This window comes from Thermothelomyces thermophilus, chromosome 4, assembly GCF_000226095.1.
Source record: "Thermothelomyces thermophilus ATCC 42464 chromosome 4, complete sequence".
Lineage (NCBI taxonomy): Eukaryota > Fungi > Ascomycota > Sordariomycetes > Sordariales > Chaetomiaceae > Thermothelomyces > Thermothelomyces thermophilus.
The window spans coordinates 2,447,354-2,471,347 of NC_016475.1; the positions used below are offsets into that span (position 1 = coordinate 2,447,354).

General features: G+C 58.2%; 5 protein-coding genes across 5 annotated transcripts; 2 read left to right on the forward strand and 3 right to left on the reverse strand.

Annotated features, from left to right (window-relative positions):
* The first annotated feature begins 68 nt into the window (after positions 1-68).
* Positions 69-2,456, forward strand: MYCTH_2306786 (carbohydrate esterase family 9 protein). Its single transcript, XM_003664166.1, has 3 exons — positions 69-754; positions 838-1,730; positions 1,936-2,456. The coding sequence occupies exons 1-3, from the start codon at positions 371-373 to the stop codon at positions 2,192-2,194; spliced, it is 1,536 nt and encodes a 511-aa protein (XP_003664214.1). The 5' UTR covers positions 69-370; the 3' UTR covers positions 2,195-2,456.
* A 63-nt stretch (positions 2,457-2,519) lies between these two features.
* MYCTH_2119272 (uncharacterized protein) lies at positions 2,520-4,916 on the reverse strand (the record flags this gene model as incomplete). Its single annotated transcript, XM_003664167.1, has 4 exons — positions 2,520-3,635; positions 3,690-4,220; positions 4,278-4,793; positions 4,848-4,916. 4 exons carry the CDS (start codon positions 4,914-4,916, stop codon positions 2,520-2,522), a joined length of 2,232 nt encoding a protein of 743 aa, XP_003664215.1.
* A 3,416-nt stretch (positions 4,917-8,332) lies between these two features.
* MYCTH_2306791 (uncharacterized protein) lies at positions 8,333-9,854 on the reverse strand. Its single transcript, XM_003664168.1, has 4 exons — positions 9,411-9,854; positions 9,181-9,336; positions 8,718-9,093; positions 8,333-8,657 (listed from the first exon to the last, which is right to left on the reverse strand). The coding sequence occupies exons 1-4, from the start codon at positions 9,766-9,768 to the stop codon at positions 8,477-8,479; spliced, it is 1,071 nt and encodes a 356-aa protein (XP_003664216.1). The 5' UTR covers positions 9,769-9,854; the 3' UTR covers positions 8,333-8,476.
* A 6,222-nt stretch (positions 9,855-16,076) lies between these two features.
* On the forward strand, positions 16,077-19,305 carry MYCTH_2306795 (uncharacterized protein). Its single transcript, XM_003664169.1, has 6 exons — positions 16,077-16,150; positions 16,210-16,311; positions 16,371-16,456; positions 16,524-17,040; positions 17,107-17,444; positions 17,494-19,305. The coding sequence occupies exons 2-6, from the start codon at positions 16,287-16,289 to the stop codon at positions 19,060-19,062; spliced, it is 2,535 nt and encodes an 844-aa protein (XP_003664217.1). The 5' UTR covers positions 16,077-16,150; positions 16,210-16,286; the 3' UTR covers positions 19,063-19,305.
* MYCTH_2306799 (uncharacterized protein) lies at positions 19,305-23,499 on the reverse strand. Its single transcript, XM_003664170.1, has 4 exons — positions 23,092-23,499; positions 22,877-23,027; positions 20,757-22,804; positions 19,305-20,637 (listed from the first exon to the last, which is right to left on the reverse strand). The coding sequence occupies exons 1-4, from the start codon at positions 23,154-23,156 to the stop codon at positions 19,548-19,550; spliced, it is 3,354 nt and encodes a 1,117-aa protein (XP_003664218.1). The 5' UTR covers positions 23,157-23,499; the 3' UTR covers positions 19,305-19,547.
* Positions 23,500-23,994: the final 495 nt, after the last annotated feature.

A 23,994-nucleotide genomic window follows, 5' to 3' on the forward strand; every position in this document is an offset into this window, starting at 1 on the left:
CACCGGGCGGCGAGTCGCGCTCCCGGTAACGGCGGCCTGAGGCCGGTGGCACTATGGGACCCCATCGGGACCCATCGGGCAAGTGCGATTATGCTTCTTTGCCATTGTACAGTCCAGACAAGGTAGGGCAGTGTGTAAGGTAGTGCAGTTCCTCGCAGGGTCGGAACATTAGTCTCAAGCAGGTCATATTTCAATCGGCTCGCCCTCGTTCTCTCATCCTGGAATGTCATGGCGCCCACAACGAAACCCCCGGGCAACCTGAGGCCCTACCACATCCTGACTACAGCCCTCGGATCGGTGACCTGAGTGCCGTCAACAGCATTCCCTACCCTAGATCGCCCGAGTTCCAGTGCACACAGACTCTTGCACAATGCCATCGGCTATCCGCTCGGGGTCACCCCGCCACACCGGCATCACCAAGCTGACCAACTGCCGCCTCGTCCGCGGCGATGAGCTAGTGTGGGACGACATCTGGGTCAGCTCGGCCACGGGCAAGATCATCCGCAGCCAGTCAGCCTTCTACGATGAGCTCATCATGCCTGACGAGGTCGTTGACCTCGGCGGCCGTATCGTGTCGCCCGGGTTCATCGAGTGCCAGCTGAACGGAGCTTACGGCTTCAATTTCTCCACCATGACCGATGACATGTCCCAGTACGGCAAGCAGCTGCGGGACCTCAACAAGAAGTTGGCCCGGACGGGAGTCACCTCCTACGTGCCGACCGTGACGAGCCAGACGAGTGAACTCTACAAGAAGGTTTGGGATTCGACTCGGTTCCTGCACCCGCCAACCAACCGTAGTAGACACGCAAACGTCCTGACTCTCCTTCTTCTCCTCAGGTCCTCCCATACCTCGGACCGTCAGGCTCCTCTCGCCGAGCCCACGATGGCGCCGAATCCCTGGGTGCCCATGTCGAAGGGCCCTTTCTGAACCCAACCAAGAACGGGGTGCACAACACCTCCGTCCTACGCGTCGCTAACTCGCTTTCCGACCTGGAGGATATGTACGGCGCCGCCAACATCACCCCGTCCGCCTCCTCCTCCTCCTCCTCCGCCTCCTCGCAAGACTCGGACTCCTCCTCAACCTCGGGGCCAGAGGAGGAGGGGAAAGTGGAGGAGAAGAAGCACGGGCGTGAGGGCACCATCCCCATCAAGATGATCACCGCCGCCCCCGAGCTCGGGGCCATGACGAGCCTCATCCCGGCCCTCGCCTCGCGCGGCATCGTCGTCTCGATCGGCCACTCGGAAGCCACGTACGAGCAGGCCTCGGCCGCCGTGGCCGCCGGCGCGACCATGATCACCCACCTGTTCAACGCGATGCGGCCGCTCCACCACCGCAACCCGGGCATCTTTGGCGTGCTCGGCGCCCCCGAGCCGCAACGACAACAACAAGAACAACAAAAACAACCAACAACCCCGCCACCATCACCGCAGTGGCAGCAGCAGCAGCAGCAGCAGCAGGAGCAGGAGCAGGAGCAGCAGAAGAAGCAGCAGCAGCCGCCAAAGAGGCCCTACTTCGGCCTCATCGCCGACGGCATCCACCTGCACCCGGCCACGGTCAAGATCGCGTGGCACGCCCACCCGGCCGGCCTGGTCCTGGTCACAGACGCGATGCACATGGTCGGCCTGCCGGACGGGCGGTACCCGTGGACCAACGGCGAGGGGGAGCACTTCATCGTCAAGAAGGGCAGCGTGCTGGAGCTCGAGGGCACGGGGGGCGTGATTGCGGGGAGGTAAGAAAGGGAAAAAAAAAAAAAAAAAACCCGTCTCCCTTTCCCTGTGTTCTTCCTTTTTCCTTCCGTCTTTTGTTTTCCCCCTTGATTGATGCTTCTGTTCCTTCCCCCTTTTCTTTGCTCTCCCTCGTTCCCAATCCACTCACTCGCCTTTTTTGAAAAAATGTACCGAATTTGACAACACACACTGACTCGGCCGAACCAGTTCCATCACCCTCGTCGAGTGCGTCTCCAACTTCCTCAACTATACGGGCGCCACGGTCCCCGAGGCTCTGAGGGCCGTGACGGCTACTCCCGCCGCCATGTTGGGTCTGGAGGTGGTCAAAGGATGTCTCGAGGCCGGCGCGGATGCCGACCTTGTGGTCTTGTCGGAGAACAACGACGAAGGCGGGAGGAGAGAACTGGTAGTTGACGAGGTGTGGAAGTTTGGTGTTAGGATTTTTGAGCGCGGCCGTGACTGCTAAACGGTTTGGTGCAAAGGGGTCCGGGACCATTTCGTGGCCTTGAAAGGCCGGCCAAAGTTAGCCCATGTGGGTTCAGATCGTTCATTGCCAGGTTGGGTTTATCTCTCAAAGTGGAAGCATAGTAGGCTGGCTGTCAAACATCTCTTGTGAACGCATTTATTAGGTTTACACTGCAAGATGCACTGAGGCATAGATACCATGCACTGAATTCTTCCGGCTGCAAAGAAAGGGTTACGGCGTTAGTTCACATGGACCATCAAATAGATATCTTAGAAGTTTCGTCATTGCAATCATCATCATTATTGCTCTAATGCCAGAGTAGCTTTCACGTCAGCGTAAACGAGTTGCTCGTCCCAGTAAAGGCATTAATACTCCCAATCAACGGCTTCGAGTCGCCATAATATTTGATCCGGTACGTCCCGGGCGCATCTTGCTCGTCGGTCTCCCAGTCTATCGTCACCTCACTGTAGCCCAGCATGAAGTTGGTGCGCTTCCAGGTGTACACCAACCGCCAGTCGTAGTCGCTCAACACTTGCGTCCACGTCTTTCCATCGTCCCCAAGCTTCTCCACGGCGGCAAAGGTGCCCTCGAGGCGCAGGTTGTTTCGCGGGTTGGCACCCTGGAAGGTCGCGCTGATGACAGCACCGCGCGCTGACGAGCTTGGGGGCTGCTTGATGACCGCGCCAAAGCTCTTCCCGGGAGGCGTGCCATCCTGGACGACACCCGTGATAAAGCTGAGGCTCTTTTCACGGTTGTCTGGCGGCGTGGGGCCGGGCGGCGGACTATCCTTGGCTGTGGGGGCCAGGTAAGGCAGGGCGCGGAGGGTTAGGTTGATGTAGGCAGGCAGCTCCCACTGGCCGAAAAGGGTACTTGCGCCTTCGTACCGCTGCACTGCGTACTCTTCGGGAGTAGTAACGTAGTGGGAATACGAGTTGGCTGGGCCACCGAGGACGACGAAGGGCTCGCTGTCGCCGGTTATGGAGTACTCTGACGCAGCCTCCTTCACGGCGTTGCGCCAGCGGCGACCAGCCATGGTGGTCGCCTCAGACGGAGAGACGATTATGATAAACTGGCCCACTCGGAGGGTTTGAACGTCAACGATATTCGGGCTCCACGCGTAAGGGGTGTCCATCTCTCCGACATCCAGAAGGACGGCCTTCGGACCTTGGCATTCCTTCTGCTTAGCGCTGGGGGCCCGGAGAAGTCCCGACACAACCTGCCAGAGAGGGTTGTTGGGCGAGCCTGAGTCGCCCTGGGTGAAATCAAATGCCCCGGGCCAGTCTGACGTCCCCGCGGCGAATGAGTACCCGAGAGCAGCGGGACAGGTCTGCACCACGGTGCCGTTGTCCAAGGGGAACGTGTAGTACTGCATGTCTTGGAAGTAGTGGAACGATCTGACAGTCGAGCCCACAACCGGTGTCGACTTGGAGTCGAACGAGTCCTAGATAGTACTGTCAGAACGCCAAATCTGCTGCTGCACTCGAAGCACACTTACATAGAGCGCCTTGGCTCCTGAAAACTGTCTCCGGGAGATCTCGTAGCAGCTAGAGACGCCCAAGTCGAGCTTCTGGAACAACGGCCCTCTGCCATGGCACGACTGGGACTTGCCGTCGGCACAGGTGCTGGTTTTGAAGTCGCACATGCTTCCAGAGCCGTCATCACACCACGCACCAAGGACATTTGGGCTCGTATCTCCGACATTGGCCTGAGAGAAACCAGCAACGAATCCGTCGGTAGCCTGGTCGGTTCCCTTTACTGACTGCTCAAAGAGATAGGCCGCGAGGCCCTTGTTGTCTCCAGAGACGTGAGTGTTGTTGCCCAGCATTGACGTCCCGTGGACCGCAAACCAGGTCAGAACGCCAATGCTCTTCCCGTCGGACGCTCTCCTAAACCGCAGCAACGTCAATGTCTTGTCGACATCGTCGGTGTACTGGGCCCTTTCCGACTCGGGATTAGCCAGATACGCGTATAGGCTCCTGTTGATGTTGGCGTCGGAGATGGTGGTGGTTCCAAAGTCGAGGTACCCCTGAGGCAGTCAGCACGCGCGATGCAACCTCGGCAGGCGAGACACAGGAGACCATACCTCCTGGAGCGACTCGTGCGCTCGCTTGATCGATAGCACGGTGCCGTCCACAATGGCTTGGTAACCCTGGCGATCGAAACCGAGACTCGTAACCTGCGGCAGGAGGTAGTTGAACCAGCCTCCCGGCCCGCTGTGAGAGTGCGTGCCCGTTATCGCCACGTTTGACTGCCCATATACCGAGTACTCCGGGCCCAGGGCTGCGAGGCCTTCGAGAACACCATTGCGGACTGCGGTGTCACCGGACTGGGTGTCGAGAACGACGTAGACAAACCGGTTGTTGGTCCCCACCTCGCCGATGATGAAGGAGCGGGCGTAGATGCGCTGCCTCAAGCCAGTCCCGACCTGTTCCATGTTCGCGTACCCTGCAAAGTTGATCTCGACCACCGGACCGGTGATGTCGGCCTTGCCCACCCCGATGAGATACTTGTCGCCGGCTCTCGCTGCCCTGGGGTGCGAGAGGAACGGATTATCTGCGTCATCATGGTGCTGGAATCTGGAAGCCAACTTCTCCTCGCCCTGGGCCGAGATGAGCAGGACTGAGGCGAAGAGCGCGAGCAGCAAGATAGTCACGGTGGAGATGGTGGCAGCCAGGGCTCTGTTGGGAGCCGGCGCCCCGCGGCGATGGTGCTGAAACGGCATCGTGGGCTATCTCTCGACCGGCGATGGAAATCAAGAGCAGGACTCGCGGGCGTGCGACTGGCTCGGTTCAGGACCACTTATACATTCCCACCCTCATCCACTTCTTTTCATTATCAAAATATCACTGGGTCACTGGTTGCGGTCGGGCATTGTTGGAGTTGGGGGCAGGGATTCCCCGCAACGCCGATGCCGAACCTGGCAACTGGGTAAGAGTTAACCCCCCCCCCCCCCCATCCTTGATGAGCGCCGTGCAAAGTGCACTGGCAGCAGAAGCGATGCGGGAACAGATAGCCAATATCGAAACGGGCAAGAGCATGTCAAGGCGATCGGGGCAGCCTTCCCCTTATGACGTCGCGCATGTAACCCGCCAGGCCCCCGGACCTCAGCAGAGGCTCGTATGTACTGTACGTGCCAGGGCTTGCCTTTCCATATTTGGACTGGCAACTGGCGCTTGCCGTGTCGCGTGGGCAACTACTGATAGCAAGGGAGGTACCCTTCCCGCTGCTGGAGCCGGATGTCATTCGCTCCGCGTGCCAGTCACCCCGGCGCAGGCTGCTCGCCACACCCACTAGCCTCGGATCTTTCCCTAGCGAGACTACACTACCCAAGCCAATCAAACGGCGGTCGATTGTTGATTCGATAGAAGGTGGTTTGCAGCCATTCTCTGTTGTGCATGGAATTATCACCAGATGTTTCCCGTACGCTGCTGGAAATGGCTACCTCAGGACGATCATTATTGGACCATCTGAGCGAATCACGTTCAATCTCCATGTGACCTTGCTCCGAAGCGAAGGAAGCCACACATCCGTAATTGAGAGCCGGGCCGAGGGGCGAGGGGGAGGGGAGGGGTGACATTACATACGCATGTAATCTGTAAAAGCAAACCACTTCGGACATTTGTACTGTACATCTAATTAGATGCAAACGGAGGGCCAGCAGACCTGCCCATTGGGTGCCTGTCTCGGATGGCTTTCGTTTGTATCATTCATGTCTCCTGATACCAGAGGCTCACTCCCCCTGTGCTCAAGGGGCCCGCCCTTTTGGAAGTCGCCTACTCGAGAGTCTCTGGATTCTGGATTCCTACATCCAACTCTGGCCAATGTCTGTCTGGCATCACCCATCACCCATCACCCATCACCCATCACCCATCACCCATCACCCATCACCCATCACCCATCACCCATCACCCATCACCCATCACCCATCACACGTGCCGCACTTCTTGTCACGGTCTTCTTAGAAATCACCGGCCGCACCAGTGCGAAACCGCGCGCGCTCCAAAATAGACCGAGCCGGCGGGGCACTTGAGACCTGGTACTAGAGAATTTACTGCATCAGGCCCGAGCCCGTCTCCCAGTTCCTGCTCGTCGATTCCTGACTAATTGATTCGCATTTGTTCTTCTCAAGACGCGGATACCATCCATCCAACCCCCACCCCCCCCTTCCCGGCGCGCCTGGTGTCGGCAAGCCAGGAGGACTACTGGCTTGACAAGCAGATAGGTGACCAAGGTGGTGTTGCCCTCTTATGCTTGGTATCGTGACCCTTGCCATTACTTATTATTCGACTGCCTTCATCGTCGCTATTGACAGACTTGCAACCTCCCGTCGATATCTCGAGCTGAAGAGCGGGTGGGAGGGGGTCCGCTGAGGACAGTCTCCGGGGTGCGGCGCGACCCAATGACGTGATAACGGTGTCGTCGACTGTTACGGATTCGATTTAGAGGAAGATGATCGGTCAGGAGTCGTCCGGGAGGCCATATATTGGCGAGAATGTTGTATGTCGCCGTGGAAGGGTGTCACTGTCATAACGCTTGCTGTGGTCCTCGCAGCGTATCGCGCAGCGCCCGCTTGGCGAGGCGCCCGAGGAATTGGAGCCGCTCTTACCACGGAGAGCCAAATTGCCATTTCGTAACTTCCGGCCGTTGCACCACAAAAGACACTGATGTACATACATACGAACTCACCAGCCGGAGCACGAAGCACGAAGCAGGTGTGCCGTTCGGTTCGAGTCGGCAATTTCATATCGCGCAAGCTAACGACATGCCGGTTCATGGCCTGCGGAAGCGACAGAACTATACGTAGGTTGAGCTCTCTTTTTTATCGACGGCTTTTCTCTCGCTGGTTCGAGACCGCAACCTTGGGAGCAGGGAAGCAGTTCTGGGCCGTTATCGCGGCTGGTTTGGGGCGATGCCACGAACAAAATATCCAGAGTTGGGGTTCAAACCAAGCCGAGACGGTGCAGAAATAATTAACCAGATGATTACCGGCATAAAGAAATTTGACTGTCACTGCATGTCATCCAACACGTATCTGTGCTGCCGTCCGAGGAAGACAAGAGAGGGTACCTCGCGCCCGCCGTTAGATGTCTGAATGAGCAGAGTGACCAACAAGGGGAGCATAAGCAGCAGAAATCAATGCCGGGCAATGTCTCTCATTTCAGATCATGCAATGTGGCCTAACTAGATGTTCTGGCACAGCTTGAGATCAAGACGGCATCGAGCTGCATGAGAGAGTGCTTGCGGTTTCAGATTGTGCTTGAACAAAGATGATCGAGTGGTATGTACTATCGATGACGTTCTACTGTGCATTGGCGGTGGCAGAAACAGAGTATACTCCCGGGCCATTGGATCGTGCCTCAACTCGCACGTACATACATATCCGAGTCGTCTTGGGCTCGTCTTCACTTCACTGTGGAAGGCACGCTGACGCCATGATACCATGCTGGGTTACTACCTACATTGAATCGTACACTAATTACTGACAATCGCCACTAAACTCCCCTTTTCGACAGAAACAAAATGATTAAAGGAAATGACGCTGGCTTTCGCTTTTTGCGTGCGCTCTATAGTGTGCCCAAACATGAAGCTAAAGCCACAATCACAATGTCAAAGACGACCGACCCATCCTTTTGCTATGCAAGTCCATGCCTCCAAGTGACAAAACCACCGCAACTCCTCTCAGAACGACCGAGAAGGAAGAAACTCCGAAGCCCGAGCAAAACCGGAGAGACAGGGAAAGGGAAGGAGAGGCCAAAGATGGTATGTAGAAGGTGCAGGATAATGATGCGAGATGAAACGGGTAGAAGAGAAACAAAACCGGAAACAAAAGGCCTGCCAGGAAACGCCTGTAAACCTCTCCCAACCCTTTCTGGCCCCCAGCCGCTTTGCAATGTGGATATTTCCTTCCTTCATAAACATGACAAGGCTTTTTTTTCCCACCCCGCTTCCAAAAAGAAAAAGAAAACAGCGTTTCTTCCCAGCACGATATCTTAGTTTTCCCGCCACAGGCACCCACTGCCTGCCCGCCTGTCCGTACATCCGTCCGACCCTTGTCTGACATATCGTGGTCCTCCTGGTTAGTCCAGCAATGAGAGATCAAAATGGGAGGGGAGCAGCGGTCATGGCCGGCCACCAGTCCCATGGTAGCTGCTATCCCCTAGTGAAACCGGGAACTTGCGCCTGCTACCGAAGGCGATCGGCCAGGCAGCGGTTGAATCCCGGACTGTGGGGTGGTGAATCCGCGAGAGCGGACTTCCGCCGTAGCCTCCTTGGTCTGATGCCCTAGAGTCCAAGCTGACCAACGGTGGGCTCCATCGTGTTGTCCGACAGGTTGATCAACAGCTGGGCTAGGCAGCGTTTGGTGGCGGCGTCGTCGCGCAGAACGGCCGAGAACGTCTGATCGCGGAGCGGCTGGGGAAGGCACTGCCGGAGAGCCTCGCGCGCGCGGGCGTTATCGCTAAGCCTGTACGGGGGATCGGTCAGTCGGGGCGCGGGAGACTGGGGAAGCTGCTGGGCGGTTTACCTCAAAAAGCACCTAACTACGTGCTTCAGCAGCCTCGCGGTCTGTTGCTCCACCAGCTGAGCAACCATATTGCTGAGAACCGTACCCACAGCATAGAAGCGCTCGTAGGTGGCGCAGATGTAGTTCAGACCGTTGTCGTCGAGGAGGATCTTTTGGACAATGAAGATGGCGACCGTTTTGCTGAGCTCGGAGCCGGTCTCCATGATGCGAAGGCAGAGCGGAATGATCTCGGTGGTCAGAAGAAAGTTGATCACCTCGGACGAGTCGTTCTTGACCAAGGCGCCGATTACGCCGAGGGATGTCAGCCGGAGGTACTCAAACGGCCGCGACTTGGACGTCGTGTTGAGAAAAGGGTATAAATAAAGCGGAATGTGCGCTGCAGCGTGTTAGCCTATCGAGGGCCGTAACAGGCTCATGACGTTTCCACCCGGGGGTTAGGATGCCAAAACTCTCTCTCTCTTACCAGTCAGGAAGAGGGTGCGCGTCTCGTTGTGCGACGCGACACACTGAAGAAGGGCTAGCGCATTGCAGACTCTGTTGGAGGCAGCCGCGGTGAGCTGCGACGGGCTCAAGAGGTTATAGACGCTGATGATCTCATGCAACAGCGACGTCATGACACCTGCATCCTCATGCGTTAGCCCACGTGTCGTGCAAGACCGGAGGCCCGCATGGCAGAGCCCGGGCGTGCCGTACCAAACGAGTGCCACAGGATCAGGGCGAGCTCGGGAACCTGCTCCCGCTTCTTGCTGAGCTCCAAGAGCGCGCCCTCGCGCGTGTTCTCGTTTAGCAGGTCGGCGATGTACTGCAGTGTTCGGCGGTTGTCCTCGGACACGGTCGACTCGAGGGTGTTGTCCGCGGCATGGGCCTGAGTCAAGACTCCAGCGGCGTTGTGCGCGCTGGCAATGCGGTTGTAGTGCTGCTGCTGGGCGACACTGGCCGCTGCGGCCGCGGCTTGGGTGTGATGCTGATGCGACGTCTGCTGATGCATCCAGGCAGTCTCGGCGGCCTGGGGGTATTGGTGGTGGCCATAGACGTGGGGATTGGGCATCATCTTGGCTGTTGGCCGTGTAGGGCTGTTGTCCGCTAGAGTTCGGGACGGGGAATGAAAAAGTTTGGATAAAGATCGGAATGGCAGCGCGGGCGCGGGCACGGGCGCGGACGCGGGGTCGAGTAAGGCTCGTCGGGTGTCTGGTGTCGGATCAGGAGTCGATGTTGGTTATCGGTCACGCCGGAAGAGAGAATGCGACAGGGTAGGGCTGTGCGTCATGAGCGGATGTTGTTGCTGGCTGCCGGTCTCGTTCAAGAGGCGACCCGTTTGCCGCACGTTGCGTGTGTGCCTGGCACCTTGAACTCAAAGTCGGAAGTGGGGGAGGTGGTGTGAAGTCTGATGCTGGATCGTCGAAGGCCGGCAAGATGAGCCACAGGGCCACACACAGAGCCGCAGCCGAATGGGGCGGCATTCTACGAAGTAATCCGCACACCTTTTGGCGGCAAGTGCACAGGCCAGCAGTGGGGTCGGGCCTGGAGCCCAACTCGCCCTGGCATGCCTGGCCGAAGATTAGCCAATCAGAGCTCGATGACGAGAGCATGGAAACATTGGAACGGTTTACGAAGCACGGCTGTAGTTCTTTACGAGCCTACCGTACTACAAGAGCCCGGAAGCTGTGGATGAGATGCACTTGCCCAATGCTAAAACATTCATCGTGAGTGCCTGCATGCGCTTTCGAACCAAAAAATATTTCTCTGGGAAAAACATGCACAGTTCTTCTAAAACTACATAAAAAACAGCAAGCCGAAGCTGTAACAGCCGAGCTCGGCTGAAGAAGAATAACTACGGAGTAATGCGAACAGAAACAGAGCGCCGCGCCTAACCATACCCGTTTCAACCCAAAGGATATCTTGATCCTGCTTTACCATCTATTATTCCCAGGTCCCAATTTTTGTCTATCACAAGAAAACAAAGAAAATCAATGCGATGCCACCAAGTACAAGTGCTGTTATCACACCCGGCGGCGCGTCCTTGATCGCTCCGCCGACCACGACAGCCTGCGTTCCGGCGGTGGACCCGGGAAGTACACCGGTGCCGGCAGGCGTCGTCGTGCCGTTCTTATCGCACGGGCACGGGATAGGGTAGACCACCGTCAGCTTGGTAAGGGTCTCGATAGGCCTGCCCGGTCCGGTTACACTTGGTGTGCCCGGAGTGATAGGCCCGGTTGAATCGCTGTTACCACTGCGAGCGCTGCCGTCGCTGCCGCAAACGTGGCATGGGCTTTCGCCTGCTGTTGGGGTTGGTGCCGACATGTCTGAGCCTCCAGTCTGTGAGCTGTCACCGCCAGATCCTTCACCACCACAAACCGTGCAGGGGCTGTCGCCACCACTCCCGTCGTTGGAGCCGCCGGAGCTACCAGCGCCGTTGGAGCCGTCATTCGAGCCATCGCCATCTGAGCCGTCACTATCGGAACCATCACCGCCAGAGTCGGTACCATCGCCCGGGGTCGACGTAGGCGTGCCAACGGCGTCCCCGGTTTGAGAAGCACTCTCACTTGAGCCACCGTCGTCACAAACGTGGCAAGGGCTTCCGCTTGTCGCTGAGGTTGGTGCTGGCGTCCCACTCTCACCGTCGGAGCCGCCGTTGCCGCCACAAACGTGGCATGGGCTCCCGTTTGTTGAGGTCGGGGCTGGTGTGCTATTAGGGCTTCCAGATTGGGAACCAATGCCGCCGCAAACGGAACAGCCACCTCCACTGGAGCCGTCACTTCCTTCTCCGCCGGAGCTTCCATCTGAACTTCCACCGGAACTCCCATCAGAGCTTCCGTCAGAGCTTCCATCTGAGCTTCCACTGGAGCTTCCATCCGAGTCACTACCATTGTTTGAGCCGCCTGTGGACCCGCCACCCTCGGAGCCGCCGCCCTGTGAACCTCCGGAACCCGGGGTTGAAGTCTGGCCAGCGGCAGTGCCAGTTGGTGTCCCGCTTTCCTCTCCTATGCCGCCACCGCCACCGCCACTACTACTACTCCCTGATCCTCCTCCTCCTCCTCCTCCTCCTCCTCCTCCTCCAGACCCATCACCATTACCCGGCAGCGACGTCCCCACCGGCTCGCCCGCCTCGTTGACAGTGACCGTAACGGTTGCGCCACCGACATCGCATCCCTCCGTCGGCACCATGATGGTGGACATGAAGGTGATGGTCGACGTATACACGCCCAAGTCCTCGGACAAAGTGACTGTGACCTCGTCGACGACGGTCGTGATCGGCTTCCAGAGCGTGTCGTTCCTGCCGCCGGCGCCCGCGGTCCCGCCCGCCACGCCGGGGGGCGGGAGCACGCCGGGCGCGAGGGTGGTGCTGAGGAGAACGGGGGTGCCGTTCGAGTCGGTGGTGGTGATGACCGTAGGGGTGCCTGCCGCGCCGCCGCCGGCGCCGCCTGGGAGGGTGGACGTCACGAGGACGGGGTTTCCGGCTGAGTCGGTTGTCGAGATTGTCGTTACGGCTCCGGCTCCTTCTCCGCCTCCGCCTCCGCTTCCTCCGGAGCCGGAGCCCGGTGGCGGGGTGGAGGTGATCAGGACTGGATTGCCGTTGGCGTCGGTGGTGGATATAACTGTGGGGGTACCGGCGGCTCCGCCAGCTCCGCCGTCTCCGTCGGCCGAGAGAGTCGATGTCATGAGCACGGGGTTGCCGGCAGAATCGGTCGTAGAAATAGTCGTTACGGCCCCGCCGGCCGGGAGGGTCGATGTCATGAGGATGGCGTTTCCCGCAGCGTCGGTCGTAGAGATTGTTGTTACGGCTCCGCCACTGCCGCTGTCTCCGGAGCCGCCAGATCCTGGTGCATCATCTGCTGGCATAGTGGACGTAATCAGAAGCGGCTCGCCGTTGGCGTCGGTTATGCTGATCGTGGTGACAGCTCCCGCTCCGCCTCCGCCTCCGGCGCCTGGGCCGTATGCGGTAGTGGAGATCATCGTCACCGGTGCGCCGTTCGCGTCGGTGGTGACGATTGTTGTGACAAGCTGGCCGCCAGGGCTGCCATATCCAGGCAGAGGCGTGGAGCCTGGCGTTGGGGTCATGCCTCCGCTTCCTCCTCCAACTCCCCCACCCGCTCCAGAATCTACTCCGTTATTCGTGCCGTTGATGACTACCCACGTGCTGGCCTGTAGCTTTGTGATCGCTGCGCTAACGAGAAATTCCTCAAAGTCGAAGTTCTGCCGCCTAGCGTAATCCGTCTGCATGCCGCTGAATGCTAGCGAATATTTGTCTTCGATCACCATGGGATGCGGCTGGATGTAGAGAAGCGTGACGAGCAACACCGGTTGGTTAATGTTTTGACCTGATAATTGGAAGGGCACCAGCGGGTTGATGTCGGAGATCAAGGTTGGATTGTCTTGAGATCTTCGCTGTAGGCCCGACTGGATGTAAGAGAGATAGATTTTGGACGATGCTAAGATTTCGAGGGGGTCGAGCGAGGTGAGGTTTATGGATAGCTGCATACCCAGGGCAACATATGTCATGTTTCCTTGTGCCTGGGGGAATATGACGATGGGTTCTGAGGAGAGATCTGCCACCAATTAGCCGGATTTCATCGACTGCGATGCATGTCGCTCAGCTCATACCGTCCAAAGTACACCAGGTGCCGGGTGTATCGATGGTTGTCGAGCCAACCTTCAAGCTCATATCATTGGGCGCGCTATACGTGCGTCGAACGGGTCGAGAGTGTCGAGCAGAATTGACGGATCTTGATTGTGTGCCAGCAAGAAAACCCGTCATCGACTTCTTGGGCCAGAACCCGGCTTCAACATTACTGGAAAGCAGAGAAGCGACAAGCAAAGCCATCAACGGGGACGGCAAGATAGAGAAGCCACGCATCTTGGACGATGAAGAGGGAGATGTGTGCGTGTTTGTGTTTGTGTGCGAGTAAGGACGTGTCAACCGAAGCTTGGTTCTGGAGACATCAAGTGTCTGTCAACCACGCTTGGAAAACAAATCAATCGACTGACGAGAAAGAACTGGTGGTCATTCTTGAAGAGAAAGAGGGGAGAAAAAAATGGCATTGATGGACCACAAGACGAACGCGAGAACCCCTGGACAACAAGAGGGAGGACCGTATGCCGCCTTAAACCAGCCTGGACACACCGTGGCTGCCCTTCCTCCCGCCCAACACGATCCACGCAACCTCATGAGACGGCGGTTTTGGTTTTGAAGCCCATCGGACCCGAGTTGCGGCCGCTTCAAGACTACGAGTATGACTGCATCCATATGAGAACTAGAAGTTGAGAGCAGAGTGGGCGTTTCACCGCGCTGAGTTAACGGGCCAACGCGCAGACCCGGGCCGTAACTTCGAAGGGTGACCAGCCGGCCAATATGGGCAACCCACGTCTTGCCCGGCCTTGAGAGATCGGAAAGCATCATTGCGGGAGTGACGACCGGTGTTCTAGAAGCCAACCTGGAAGCTCTCGCCTGCGTCTAGGGATTCACCGTGTGGTCCAGGTGTCGAGTGTCACGGCCAGGCACCGGGCCAACAGCGAGAATCGAGTTGCGCTGTGCCGCGCCGGCGGAGCCTTCGATGTTGCTCCTGTACAACACTGGAAGTCAGCGAGGGGAGCAATTGACATAGCGCTTGGTCTAGGCTGGGACGTTTCGAATGTTTTCCATTCGGGGCATAACGAGCTTCGCCATCCCCAGTGTCTGCTTGTTGGCCAGAGCGGGTCACAGGTTGTTATTCGTCGTTGTCACCACCGGCCATCCCAATGGCAGCGACTTGGCCAGTGCACACACGACTTGAGACCCGAAAGCTACCAAGCAGGTAATTAGTTTGTTGCTGGCCGCTTCTACGGAATCAGGAAGTGTGATGCGCCGTGGCCGAAGAATTGCACCCAAGGCGACAAGAATGGTGCTGGATTGTTGGCGAACCTTCCGAGGTTAAAGGAGCGCAGGGGAGATCCAGGTAGCCTGGGACGGCGATAGCAATAACTGATCTCACCAACAATTCAGGCGCATACAGTGCGGAGAACATACCATACATAATCTGCACACTACAGCATAGAGTACGGATACCTCATGGTGCAATTCCTGTACTACGCGTCTGACAGTACTGTGTATGTATGTACATACATACATACGGATCCGTATTCCGTGTTCTGCCCAGGTACTGCACCTTCCGTGTTTAAACGAGCGCATTACGGTTTTCAGCAATCCGCTGTGTACGGATTAATCTCCACCCAATGACCCTGAAACGGCGGTTTGCATCTTGAAACGAGCAAAACCGCCAAGCGGTGGATATTATAGAACACCTGCTGTCCTTGCAAACGAAGGACACCATTCTCTTTCTCGAGAAGCGTCGAGAATGATTTTACATCATTACCTTCTGAGGAGCCACTTAAGACTTGGAATGCGCGCCTGGGCGGACCGGTCAGCTGGACACCGAGAGCTTTCCAGTAGGTACTGTACCTTAGGTATGTAGGTGGGTACTTGGGCAGCACGCCACCAACCCGGGCTTTACTAGCCCGCCACCATAGGAAGTGACGCTCCTTCCTTCAATCCTTCCTCGGCTCGCTGCGCCCCCCCAGCAAAACGCAGCGTTTGGTAGTGTCAAGGGACCCGTGGTCGCGTCATGACAGCCTAACTACTTCGAGCGAGTCCTGCACGAGCAGCGTTCTATGTACATACATGTCTACAGACCGCCAATATCTTGGGCGACCCCTCATCAATAAATATAACCCCAGAGCACCATCCATCATCACGTGTGGTATCTATGCATCGACGACGTGAAAAGTCGCGGAGTGGGATACCAAATCGCCAAGCACCCAGTGCCTTTCTAACGCGAACCTCGCTCGCCCTCACTACTCGTATGTCGTCGTATCTGCTTCCAGCGATTGCCCAGTTTGGATGAGCATCGAGTCGAACCCAAAGAGTCGCAGACCGAGACCTCTTTAGAAGACCTGGCGCTCATCACAGGGCGGTGTTGTTGGCCCGGCCTGACCTCTTCTTATCTTCAAATCCTAGCACCCCAAACTGTCCCATTTTCGATTGCCGAACCAACAGCCAACAGAGAGGACCGACTCGATGGCCGGCGGTGGTGGTGCAACCAATTCGACGGGGCCGCCTCCCCAAGCCGGCGTACTCGAGGGCGTCAACCCAATCGCCTATTCGCCCTCGAACCCTATCACACTCTTCATCATTCAGGCAAGTAACAAACAAACTAACCTGGTGCCTCTTCACACCCTCTTTTTTTTTTTTTCGAGTTCCCCTTTCTTCCCCTTTCTCCGGACTCCCAGGGCATTGGTTGGTACCGGGATCTGTGCGTTTCGTTTCCACCGCCGAGGGCGTGGCCTGGTCCCAGCCGGCCCGGCTCCGCTATACCGGCGAGGCAATGTATGTATGTACTAACAATAGAATTTCATCACACAGGCCACCATTGTCATCATCTTCTGCCAACTGTTGCATTGTGAGTTGCCCAACCCTGGAGTCCGACCAGCTGAACGTTCGTCTAACTTACTGCCAAAGACCCTCTTCGGCTGCTGAACCAGCCCCGTGTCATCGCCGAGGTTCTCGGCGGCATCTTGCTGGGTCCGTCGGTGATGATGCGAATTCCGGGATTCAAAGCCGGTACGTCTGGCTCCCTTGTTCGGTGTGGTATGTGTGCCCCGGCCGCTGACTCGCCATAGCCATCTTTCCCGAGGAGTCCTTACCCGTCTTCAACAATGTGGCCAACTTGGGTCTGCTGGTCTTCCTCTTCCTGGTTGCCCTAGAGGTAGGTGGTGGTTGCCCGGCCGCCCGCATGGCTATGGCTTGCAATCAATTGACTCTCAATGCCCCAGGTGGATATCCGTCTGTTCACCCATAATTGGAAAGCTGCCCTGAGCGTTGGTCTGGCCGGGATGGTCCTACCCTTTGGCCTGGGCTTCGCCATAGCCTATGGCATCTTCCACCAGTTCCAACCCGGCAACACCGAGCATCCTGTAGGCTTCGGGACTTTCGGCCTCTTCGTCGGTACCGCTCTCGCCATCACCGCCTTCCCCGTCCTTTGCCGCATTCTCAGCGAACTGAATCTGCTTCGTTGCGATGTGGGTGTTACGGTATTAGCTGCCGGCATCGGCAACGATGTGACCGGCTGGATCCTCCTCGCCCTGTGCGTTGCATTGGTCAACAACAGCAACGGCCTCGCTGCTCTCTGGGCTTTGTTATGCTGCATCGGCTGGACTCTGGTCCTGGTCTTCCTCGTCCGACCCCCTTTTATGTGGGTCTTGAGACGGACGGGAAGCCTGCAGAACGGTCCTACTCAGGGCATGGTCGCTTTGACCATGCTCATGATACTCGTCTCGGCTTGGTTTACTGGTGAGATGGAATTCGCCCGCCAGAATCAAGGTCATGCGACTCGGTTACTGACCGCCGCCCTCTCAGGTATCATCGGTGTTCATCCCATCTTTGGCGCATTTCTGATCGGCCTGATTTGTCCGCACGACGGCGGTTTTGCCATCAAGCTGACCGAGAAGATCGAAGACCTGATATCGGTTCTGTTCTTGCCCCTGTATTTTGCCCTCTCGGGTTTAAACACGAACCTGGGTCTTTTGAATGACGGCATCACCTGGGCATATGTCGTCGGCATCACCGTGTGCGCCTTTGTCGGCAAGATTGCGGGCGGCACGCTCGCGGCCAGGGCTAATAAGCTCCTCTGGCGCGAGAGTCTGACAATCGGCTGTTTGATGAGTTGCAAGGGTCTGGTCGAGCTCATTGTTCTGGTACGTCCGTTGCATTCAGCCCCCGAGGCCACCCTGCTGACGACAGTAGAACATTGGTCTCCAAGCGGGTATCCTGTCAGAAACCACCTTCACCATGTTTGTTGTCATGGCCTTGGTGACAACTGTCGCAACTACGCCCCTTACCAAGGCCTTGTATCCGCCATGGTACCAAAAGAAAGTCGATAAATGGCGGAGAGGGGAGATCGACTGGGACGGGAACCCCATCAGCTCTTCTGACTCTGACCAGCACCACGAGAAGCCCGTCGAATCGCAAATTCGTCGCCTCATGGTGCACCTCCGTCTCGACAGTCTCCCGAGTTTGTTCACATTCATCGCCCTTCTCAGCCCCGAGAGTGTCTCCACGCCCGTGCCCGCCCAATCAGATGAAAAAGAATCTGGGTCACAAAGCGAGGTGGTCCGGGTCAAGAAGAAGCCGCTTGAGGTTCACGGCCTGCGCGTCGTTGAACTCTCCAACCGTACATCGTCGGTCATGCATCTGACTGAGGGGGAAGACTTTTATTCTCTTCAAGACCCCGTCGTCAATGCTTTCCTGGCCTTCTCCCAGCTCCACGATGTTGCTGTTTCTGGCCGTGTCGCAGTCGTCCCAACCGACGCATACGCTGAGACCCTCATGCACCGAGCCTCGGAGGTCTCATCGGACTTTGCACTGATTCCCTGGGGCGAATACGGAAGCGTATCCGATGACATGTCCCTCCCAGTCAGCATGAGCGGAAGCGAACGTTTCCGGCCAAACGCCAATCTTGAGTTTATCAGCCAAACGCTGCAGCAAGCCGCACATACCTGCAACGCGGGCATCTTCATTGATAACGGCTTTGGCGGTATCACCAAATCCGTCGACCGCCCGGGCCTCTCCCGCTCGAAGAGCGCTCTCTCCATCCGCAGCTTCCGCACCGAGCTTGCCGCCCTCCCCGTGGCCAACAAGTCCCACCATATCTTCCTTCCCTTCTTCGGTGGACCCGACGACCGCGTTGCCATTCGAATCGTTCTGCAGCTCGCTCTAAACAAGCATGTCACAGCCTCCATCGTGCGTGTGAACTGGCCGACCTCGGCTCCAGCCGAAACCTCAACAGCCTCAGCAGCAGCCACCACCACCACCACGCACCCTCCCAACGCGCAGTCCGCACTCGCCCACCAAGAACAACTAGATGCCGCCTTCTTCTCCACCATGCGAGACTCACTTCCTGCTGACCTCGCCCCGCGCGTCGTCTTCAGCGAGCTCGACATCAGTCCATCTACCGCAGTCCCCACGGCGCTCACCGAGATCTTATTGCTGGCCCAGAGAACTGTAGGGCAGACACCCAAAAACGCGGGCGACGTGGTTGTCTTGGGCAGGCGGATTAGCCGGTTTGGTGATGCCGTTCCGGGCTCCGCGGATGTGCAGGGTACAGGTGGAAGTGCCGCAGGTGGGAGTGGTGCGGTTGGTGGCGGTGGTCCCGCCGGCGCTGGTGCTGGTGCTGGCGGTGGTGATGGCGGCGGAAGCACGGATCTGAGGAGGACGGTGGGTGCTGTTGCGGAGAAACTAGTCACGACTGGGGTGAAGGCAAGTATATTGGTTGTGCAGGCTGGGGGGAGGGGTTTGGATGCTGTTTACGCTTAGGAATGTGTGCTGGGTTTGTTTACCTTGGTTTGGCTTAAATAAATGGCTTAGGGGGTAAGGTTCTTCCTTTCTTCATTCACACCTTTCTTTTCCTCCCGCCCCTTTTTTCTTACCTCTCAATAGGGTATTCAATTGGTTGCTAGGGTACGCTCGGTTCCGATGTTGGCGGTTTGGGTTTAAGGCTCGGTTCCCTTGACGATGATCGGAGCAGCATGACGATGACAATGTTGCATATGGCGTCACCTGTTAACATGGGGGCTTTTTCCAGCAGTATCTATCTGTGTCAGACATACTTGGAAACTTGACAGAATCTGAAGTGCTACGGAGGGAAAATGCGACAGAAGTGCAAAAAACGTGGGTTTACTCCTAAACGCCCACCAGCCCCGAACCATGCTTGATGCCGTCCCGACGACCAAAAAGTGTAGAATCCGAACAACGTTCCTGCTCTCTTCCTCCTTTCTTCTTTGAGATAAAACAAACCGAGTTCACCAATCGGGCGCCCCTCCGCATCCGCCGCCGGCGGTCATCAACTCCAGCCCCTTTCGCATTCCCAACTCGCCGTTCACCATTGTCTTGACGCCCGGCTTCTTGGCCCTCTGCCCGACGAAGCCGATGCGCTTGTCGACCTCGGCGAACTGGCCCGGCCCGGCCTCCCCCTTCTTGACCCGCCACTTCTTGGTGCCGAGGGCGGCGTCCAGCTCTTGGACGGGCGGCAGTTTGAGGTAGACCATGCCGTCGTCGCGCTCCTCGGCGTCGAAGGTGGCGATGGACAGGGCGCTATCGTTCTTGCAGGCACCGGAGCCGAGCGAGAAGTTCTTCTTGTGGTGCGGGCAGCTGATGTAGGGGTCCGGCCGCTGCCTCCCCTCTCCCTCGGAGGCGGCGTCGCCGCCGCCGGCGGGGTCCTCGCCGAGGAGGGAGTCGGAGAGGATGAAGGCGCGCTTGTGGGGGCACATCTGCTGGGTGGCGTAGTAGCGGCCCTTGAAGCGCCAGACGGCCAGCTGGGTGTCGCCGCGCTTGATGGTGGCGCTGATGCCGTTGGGGAGGTCGTCGGCGCCGCGGAAGTAGGCGGCCTCGAGGACGGGCTGCCAGGTGGTCTGGGACCAGCGGTGGCGCAGCGAGGCGAAGTCGTCGGTGGCCTGCTCCTTGGTCCACATGACGGGGCGGGTCTGGTGCCGGTCCGTCTCGAGCTCCATGTTGTCGACCGTCTCGTCCGTGTTGACAAACTGCCGGAACTTGGCGGCGATGGCGGGCGAGTTGACCGCCTCGGCCCACTCGTCGAAGTAGCTGTCGACGAGCTCCTGCATCTGCGCCTCGAGCGAGGCATTGATGCCGAGCGAGTCGTTGAGCACCACGTCCCGGAGGTAGTTGATGCCCCCCGGCAGCGATTCCAGCCACGAGGCCGTCCGCTGGAGCCGGTCGGCCGTGCGGATGTAGAACATGAGGTAGCGGTCCAGGATCGGGATCACTTCGGTAGGCGGGACGTCCTTGGCCAGGAGCTCTGCGTGCCTGGGCTTTGCGCCACCGTTGCCGCCGACGAAGACGTTGAACCCCTTTTCGGTCGCAATGAGGCCAAAGCTGCGGAGAGAGAGAGAGGGTGTGTCGGTCAGTCATGGTTCTCGGAAAGATGTCGACCTCGGGCTAGCCGAAAGAGAAGATTTGGGTTGGAGAAGGGGATAGGGGGGTTATGAACTCACTCCTTGCCCTGGGCTTCCGCACACTCGCGCACGCAGCCGCTTACACCGCCCTTGATCTTGTGCGGCGCGCGGATGCTCTTGTACCGCTCCTCTAGACGCACCGCCATACCGACGCTGTCGCCGACGCCGTATCTGCACCACGTGGTGCCGACGCAGCTCTTGACGGTCCTCAGGGCCTTGGCGTAGGCGTGCCCGCTCTCCATGCCTGCGGCGACCAGCTTCTTCCAGATGTCGAGCAGGTCCTGCTTCTTGGCGCCAAACATATCGATGCGCTGGCCGCCCGTGATCTTGGTATACAGGTTGTACTCCTTGGCCACCTGGGCGATTGCCATCAGCTTGTCGGGGGTGATCTCGCCACCGGCCATCCTGGGCACGACGCTGTACGTGCCGTTGCGCTGAATGTTGGCCAAGAACTGGTCGTTTGTGTCCTGAAGGCCATGGTGCGGCTTGCCCATGACGTGCTTGTTCCACAGGCTGGCAAAGATGCTGCCCAGGCATGGCTTGCACACCTCGCAGCCGAGACTGTTGGGGTCGGTGCCTGCTTCCCTCATGACCTCCTGGATCGTCTTGAGCCGCTTGACCATGATGATGTTGTAGAGGTCGGCGCGGCTGTAGTTGAAGTGTGGGCACAGGTTGTTCTTGACCTCGTTGCCCATGTCCTTCATGGTTTTGTTGAAGATGGACGTGACCAGGGGCAGGCAGCCGCCGCAGCCGGTGCCGGCCTTGGTGCACGCCTTGATGTCGCCTATCGACTTGCAAGTGCCGTCCTTGGTGACCTTGACTATGTCGCCCTTGGTGACGTTGTGACAGCTGCAGATCTGCGTGTCGTCGTCGAGGTCGTCGCCGTCGTCGCCCTCCTTCTTGGCGCCGATGATCAGCTCGGCCGGCGGGATCTCGAGCTCCTTTTGGTTCTTGACCATGGGCACGAGTTTGACATAATCTCTGGTGTCGCCGATCATCATACCGCCGAGCAAGTACTTGCCATCGGCGGTGAAGATGTACTTCTTGTACACGTTCTGGAACGGGTCCCTGTATGTCAGGGCCTTGACGGGGCTCGACGAGGTGTCGGGCTTGGTGCCATTCACGCCGTGGGTGCTATGAGCCCCGTTGGTCCCGTTGGCCCCGTTGGCCCCGTTTGTGGCACTCTTCGCGGCGAGCGCTCTCCTCGCCTTGGGCGGCAGCAGCTTGGGCCCGTCGACGTCGGCAAAGTAGTCCCCAAAGCTGGCGACCTCGACACCCAAAAGCTTGAGCTTGGTGCTAAGGTCGGGCTGCTTGTACAACCTCGGCTGGTGGAGCTTGGCCTGCGTGAGGTTGAACGACAGCACGTCCGCCATCTCGACGCCGGGGCCAATCAGCCCGAAAACCTGCCCCTCCCAGTTGGCACACTCGCCAATGGCGTAGATATCGGGGTCGCTGGTCCTGAGGCTGCTGTCCACGATGATGCCGCCGCGGTCGGCGCACTTGAGCCCGGCCTCGCGGGCGAGCTCGTCTCTCGGGCGGACGCCAATGGCGAAGCATATCGTCGAGCAGGCGAAGGACTCGCCGTCTGCGAGCTTGACCCCCGTTACCCTGTGCTGCTCGTCGACCTCGATCCCGGCGACGGACTTGTCGAGCAGGACGTCGACGCCGAGCGCGCGGACCTGGTCGGCCACCATGGCGCCGCCTACCGAGTCCAGCTGGCGGGTGAGAAGCCACTTGCCGCGCTCGATGACCTTGACCTTGCTGTAGCACTGCAGGTCGGTGAGGGCCTTGGCGGCTTCCAGGCCCAGCAGGCCGCCGCCGACGACGGCGCCGACGGTGCCATTCTGATGGGCGGAGAAGGCGATGAGCTTTTCGAGGTCGTCGACGGTGCGGTAGACAAAGACGCCCGTGGCGTCGTAGTTGGGGACCGCGCGGGGCAGGATGGCATCGGAGCCGGTGGCGAGGACGAGGATGTCATAGTCGACCTCCCTCCCGTCCGCGCAGGTGACGGATTTCCGGGAGGGGTCGATCTTGGTGACCTTTGTGTTGAGATGGTAGCTCAGGGCGCCATCTTGGATGCTCTCGTACTGGAAACGGTTGGTCAGACCACGGTTCCGGCCGGCCAAATTCGGGTTGGGGGGGGAGGAACTGGCGCGTACCCATTCTAACGGGCTGAGGTACAGGTTCTCGACCTTGCGGTGCTCGAAGAAAGTCGTGAGGCCAACGCGATTGTAAGCCACATGCTTCTCTTCACCGATGACCGTGATGTCGTACTCCCGCGTCCTCGCATCGAGCTTCAAGAGTTTCTCTCTGCCCAGAGAGCGGGGAGGTTAGCAGGACTGGGGCAGACAAGGGTTTACTCTCGTTGACGCACATGAAGCTGATGCCAACCATGCCCAGGCCGACAACGACGACCCTCTTGCGAGTTCCCACCGCCATATCGGGCGTTATTAGGCGGCGGATCAATGCGCCAACAAGACGGGATAGCTGTTAAGGACGCTGGAGGCAAAGATGATGTGAGACAGAAACAGACTGAGTTCGAGAGTGGGCAGTTCCAGGGGCTCAGTCAATCACAGTCCTACTTGGGACTATACTACCCAAGTGTTGCGTTGGGGTATGAGAATGTGAGAATGGAGAAAGAGAAAGAGGCAAACAACAGGGGCGAACAAGAGAAGGAAACGGATCTAAGTCTATTCACGAGACGACCGCCTCTCCAATGCGCCAGAGACATTACTCCGTACATACATATCTGAAGACGTGCCCGCCAACGTCTCAGTCATGATGGCCATCGGGTTTGCACGGGAGGAGGCAACACATCATCCCCACCGGTGTCAGGTCAACGGAGAAGTGCATCTCCGGGGTCGCCCCTCTGGGATATCTCGGGAATCGGAAAGGGGAAGGGACGGGACGGGGGATGGGGAGGAAAGGGTGGGGGGATCCTCACAAGGAAACATTGTCAGTCGCGGAGTCGAGATCTCAGCGGAAAAGCTCCAGTCGCCGCAGAACTGCACCCAGGCAGGGCAGTAAGGTAGCCGTATGTAGTGTGCCGAAACGCGGACGGGACGGGCCCAGAAGTGCGCGGGATGGTTCCAGCCTCGCATCTCCACGGGGATATCGACACATCGTTCTTGTCATAACGCCTAGAACCCCCCCCCCGTTTTTTCTTTTTTCCTAATCTGGCACAAAAAAGAGATATGTATGGACTAATCCTGTTTTTTTTTTTTTTTTTTGTGCAAGATAGCGCGCCACGTTAACGCAGTACGGAAGTGCGGAATCG

Excerpts from the sequence above, each read along its gene's own strand:
- MYCTH_2306786 (XM_003664166.1), top strand. The coding sequence starts at position 371 with ATGCCATCGGCTATCCGCTCGGGGTCACCCCGCCACACCGGCATCACC. Across the intron at positions 755-837 it reads CGAGTGAACTCTACAAGAAG|GTCCTCCCATACCTCGGACC; the intron begins GTTTGGGATTCG and ends TCTTCTCCTCAG. Across the intron at positions 1,731-1,935 it reads GGGGGCGTGATTGCGGGGAG|TTCCATCACCCTCGTCGAGT; the intron begins GTAAGAAAGGGA and ends CGGCCGAACCAG.
- MYCTH_2306791 (XM_003664168.1), bottom strand. The coding sequence starts at position 9,768 with ATGATGCCCAATCCCCACGTCTATGGCCACCACCAATACCCCCAGGCC. Across the intron at positions 9,337-9,410 it reads GATCCTGTGGCACTCGTTTG|GTGTCATGACGTCGCTGTTG; the intron begins GTACGGCACGCC and ends ATGAGGATGCAG. Across the intron at positions 9,094-9,180 it reads GCGCACCCTCTTCCTGACTG|CGCACATTCCGCTTTATTTA; the intron begins GTAAGAGAGAGA and ends AACACGCTGCAG.
- MYCTH_2306795 (XM_003664169.1), top strand. The coding sequence starts at position 16,287 with ATGCGAATTCCGGGATTCAAAGCCG. Across the intron at positions 16,457-16,523 it reads TCTTCCTGGTTGCCCTAGAG|GTGGATATCCGTCTGTTCAC; the intron begins GTAGGTGGTGGT and ends TCAATGCCCCAG. Across the intron at positions 17,445-17,493 it reads TGGTCGAGCTCATTGTTCTG|AACATTGGTCTCCAAGCGGG; the intron begins GTACGTCCGTTG and ends TGACGACAGTAG.
- MYCTH_2306799 (XM_003664170.1), bottom strand. The coding sequence starts at position 23,156 with ATGGCGGTGGGAACTCGCAAGAGGGTCGTCGTTGTCGGCCTGGGCATG. Across the intron at positions 23,028-23,091 it reads ATGGTTGGCATCAGCTTCAT|AGAGAAACTCTTGAAGCTCG; the intron begins GTGCGTCAACGA and ends CTCTCTGGGCAG. Across the intron at positions 22,805-22,876 it reads ACCTCAGCCCGTTAGAATGG|TACGAGAGCATCCAAGATGG; the intron begins GTACGCGCCAGT and ends AACCGTTTCCAG.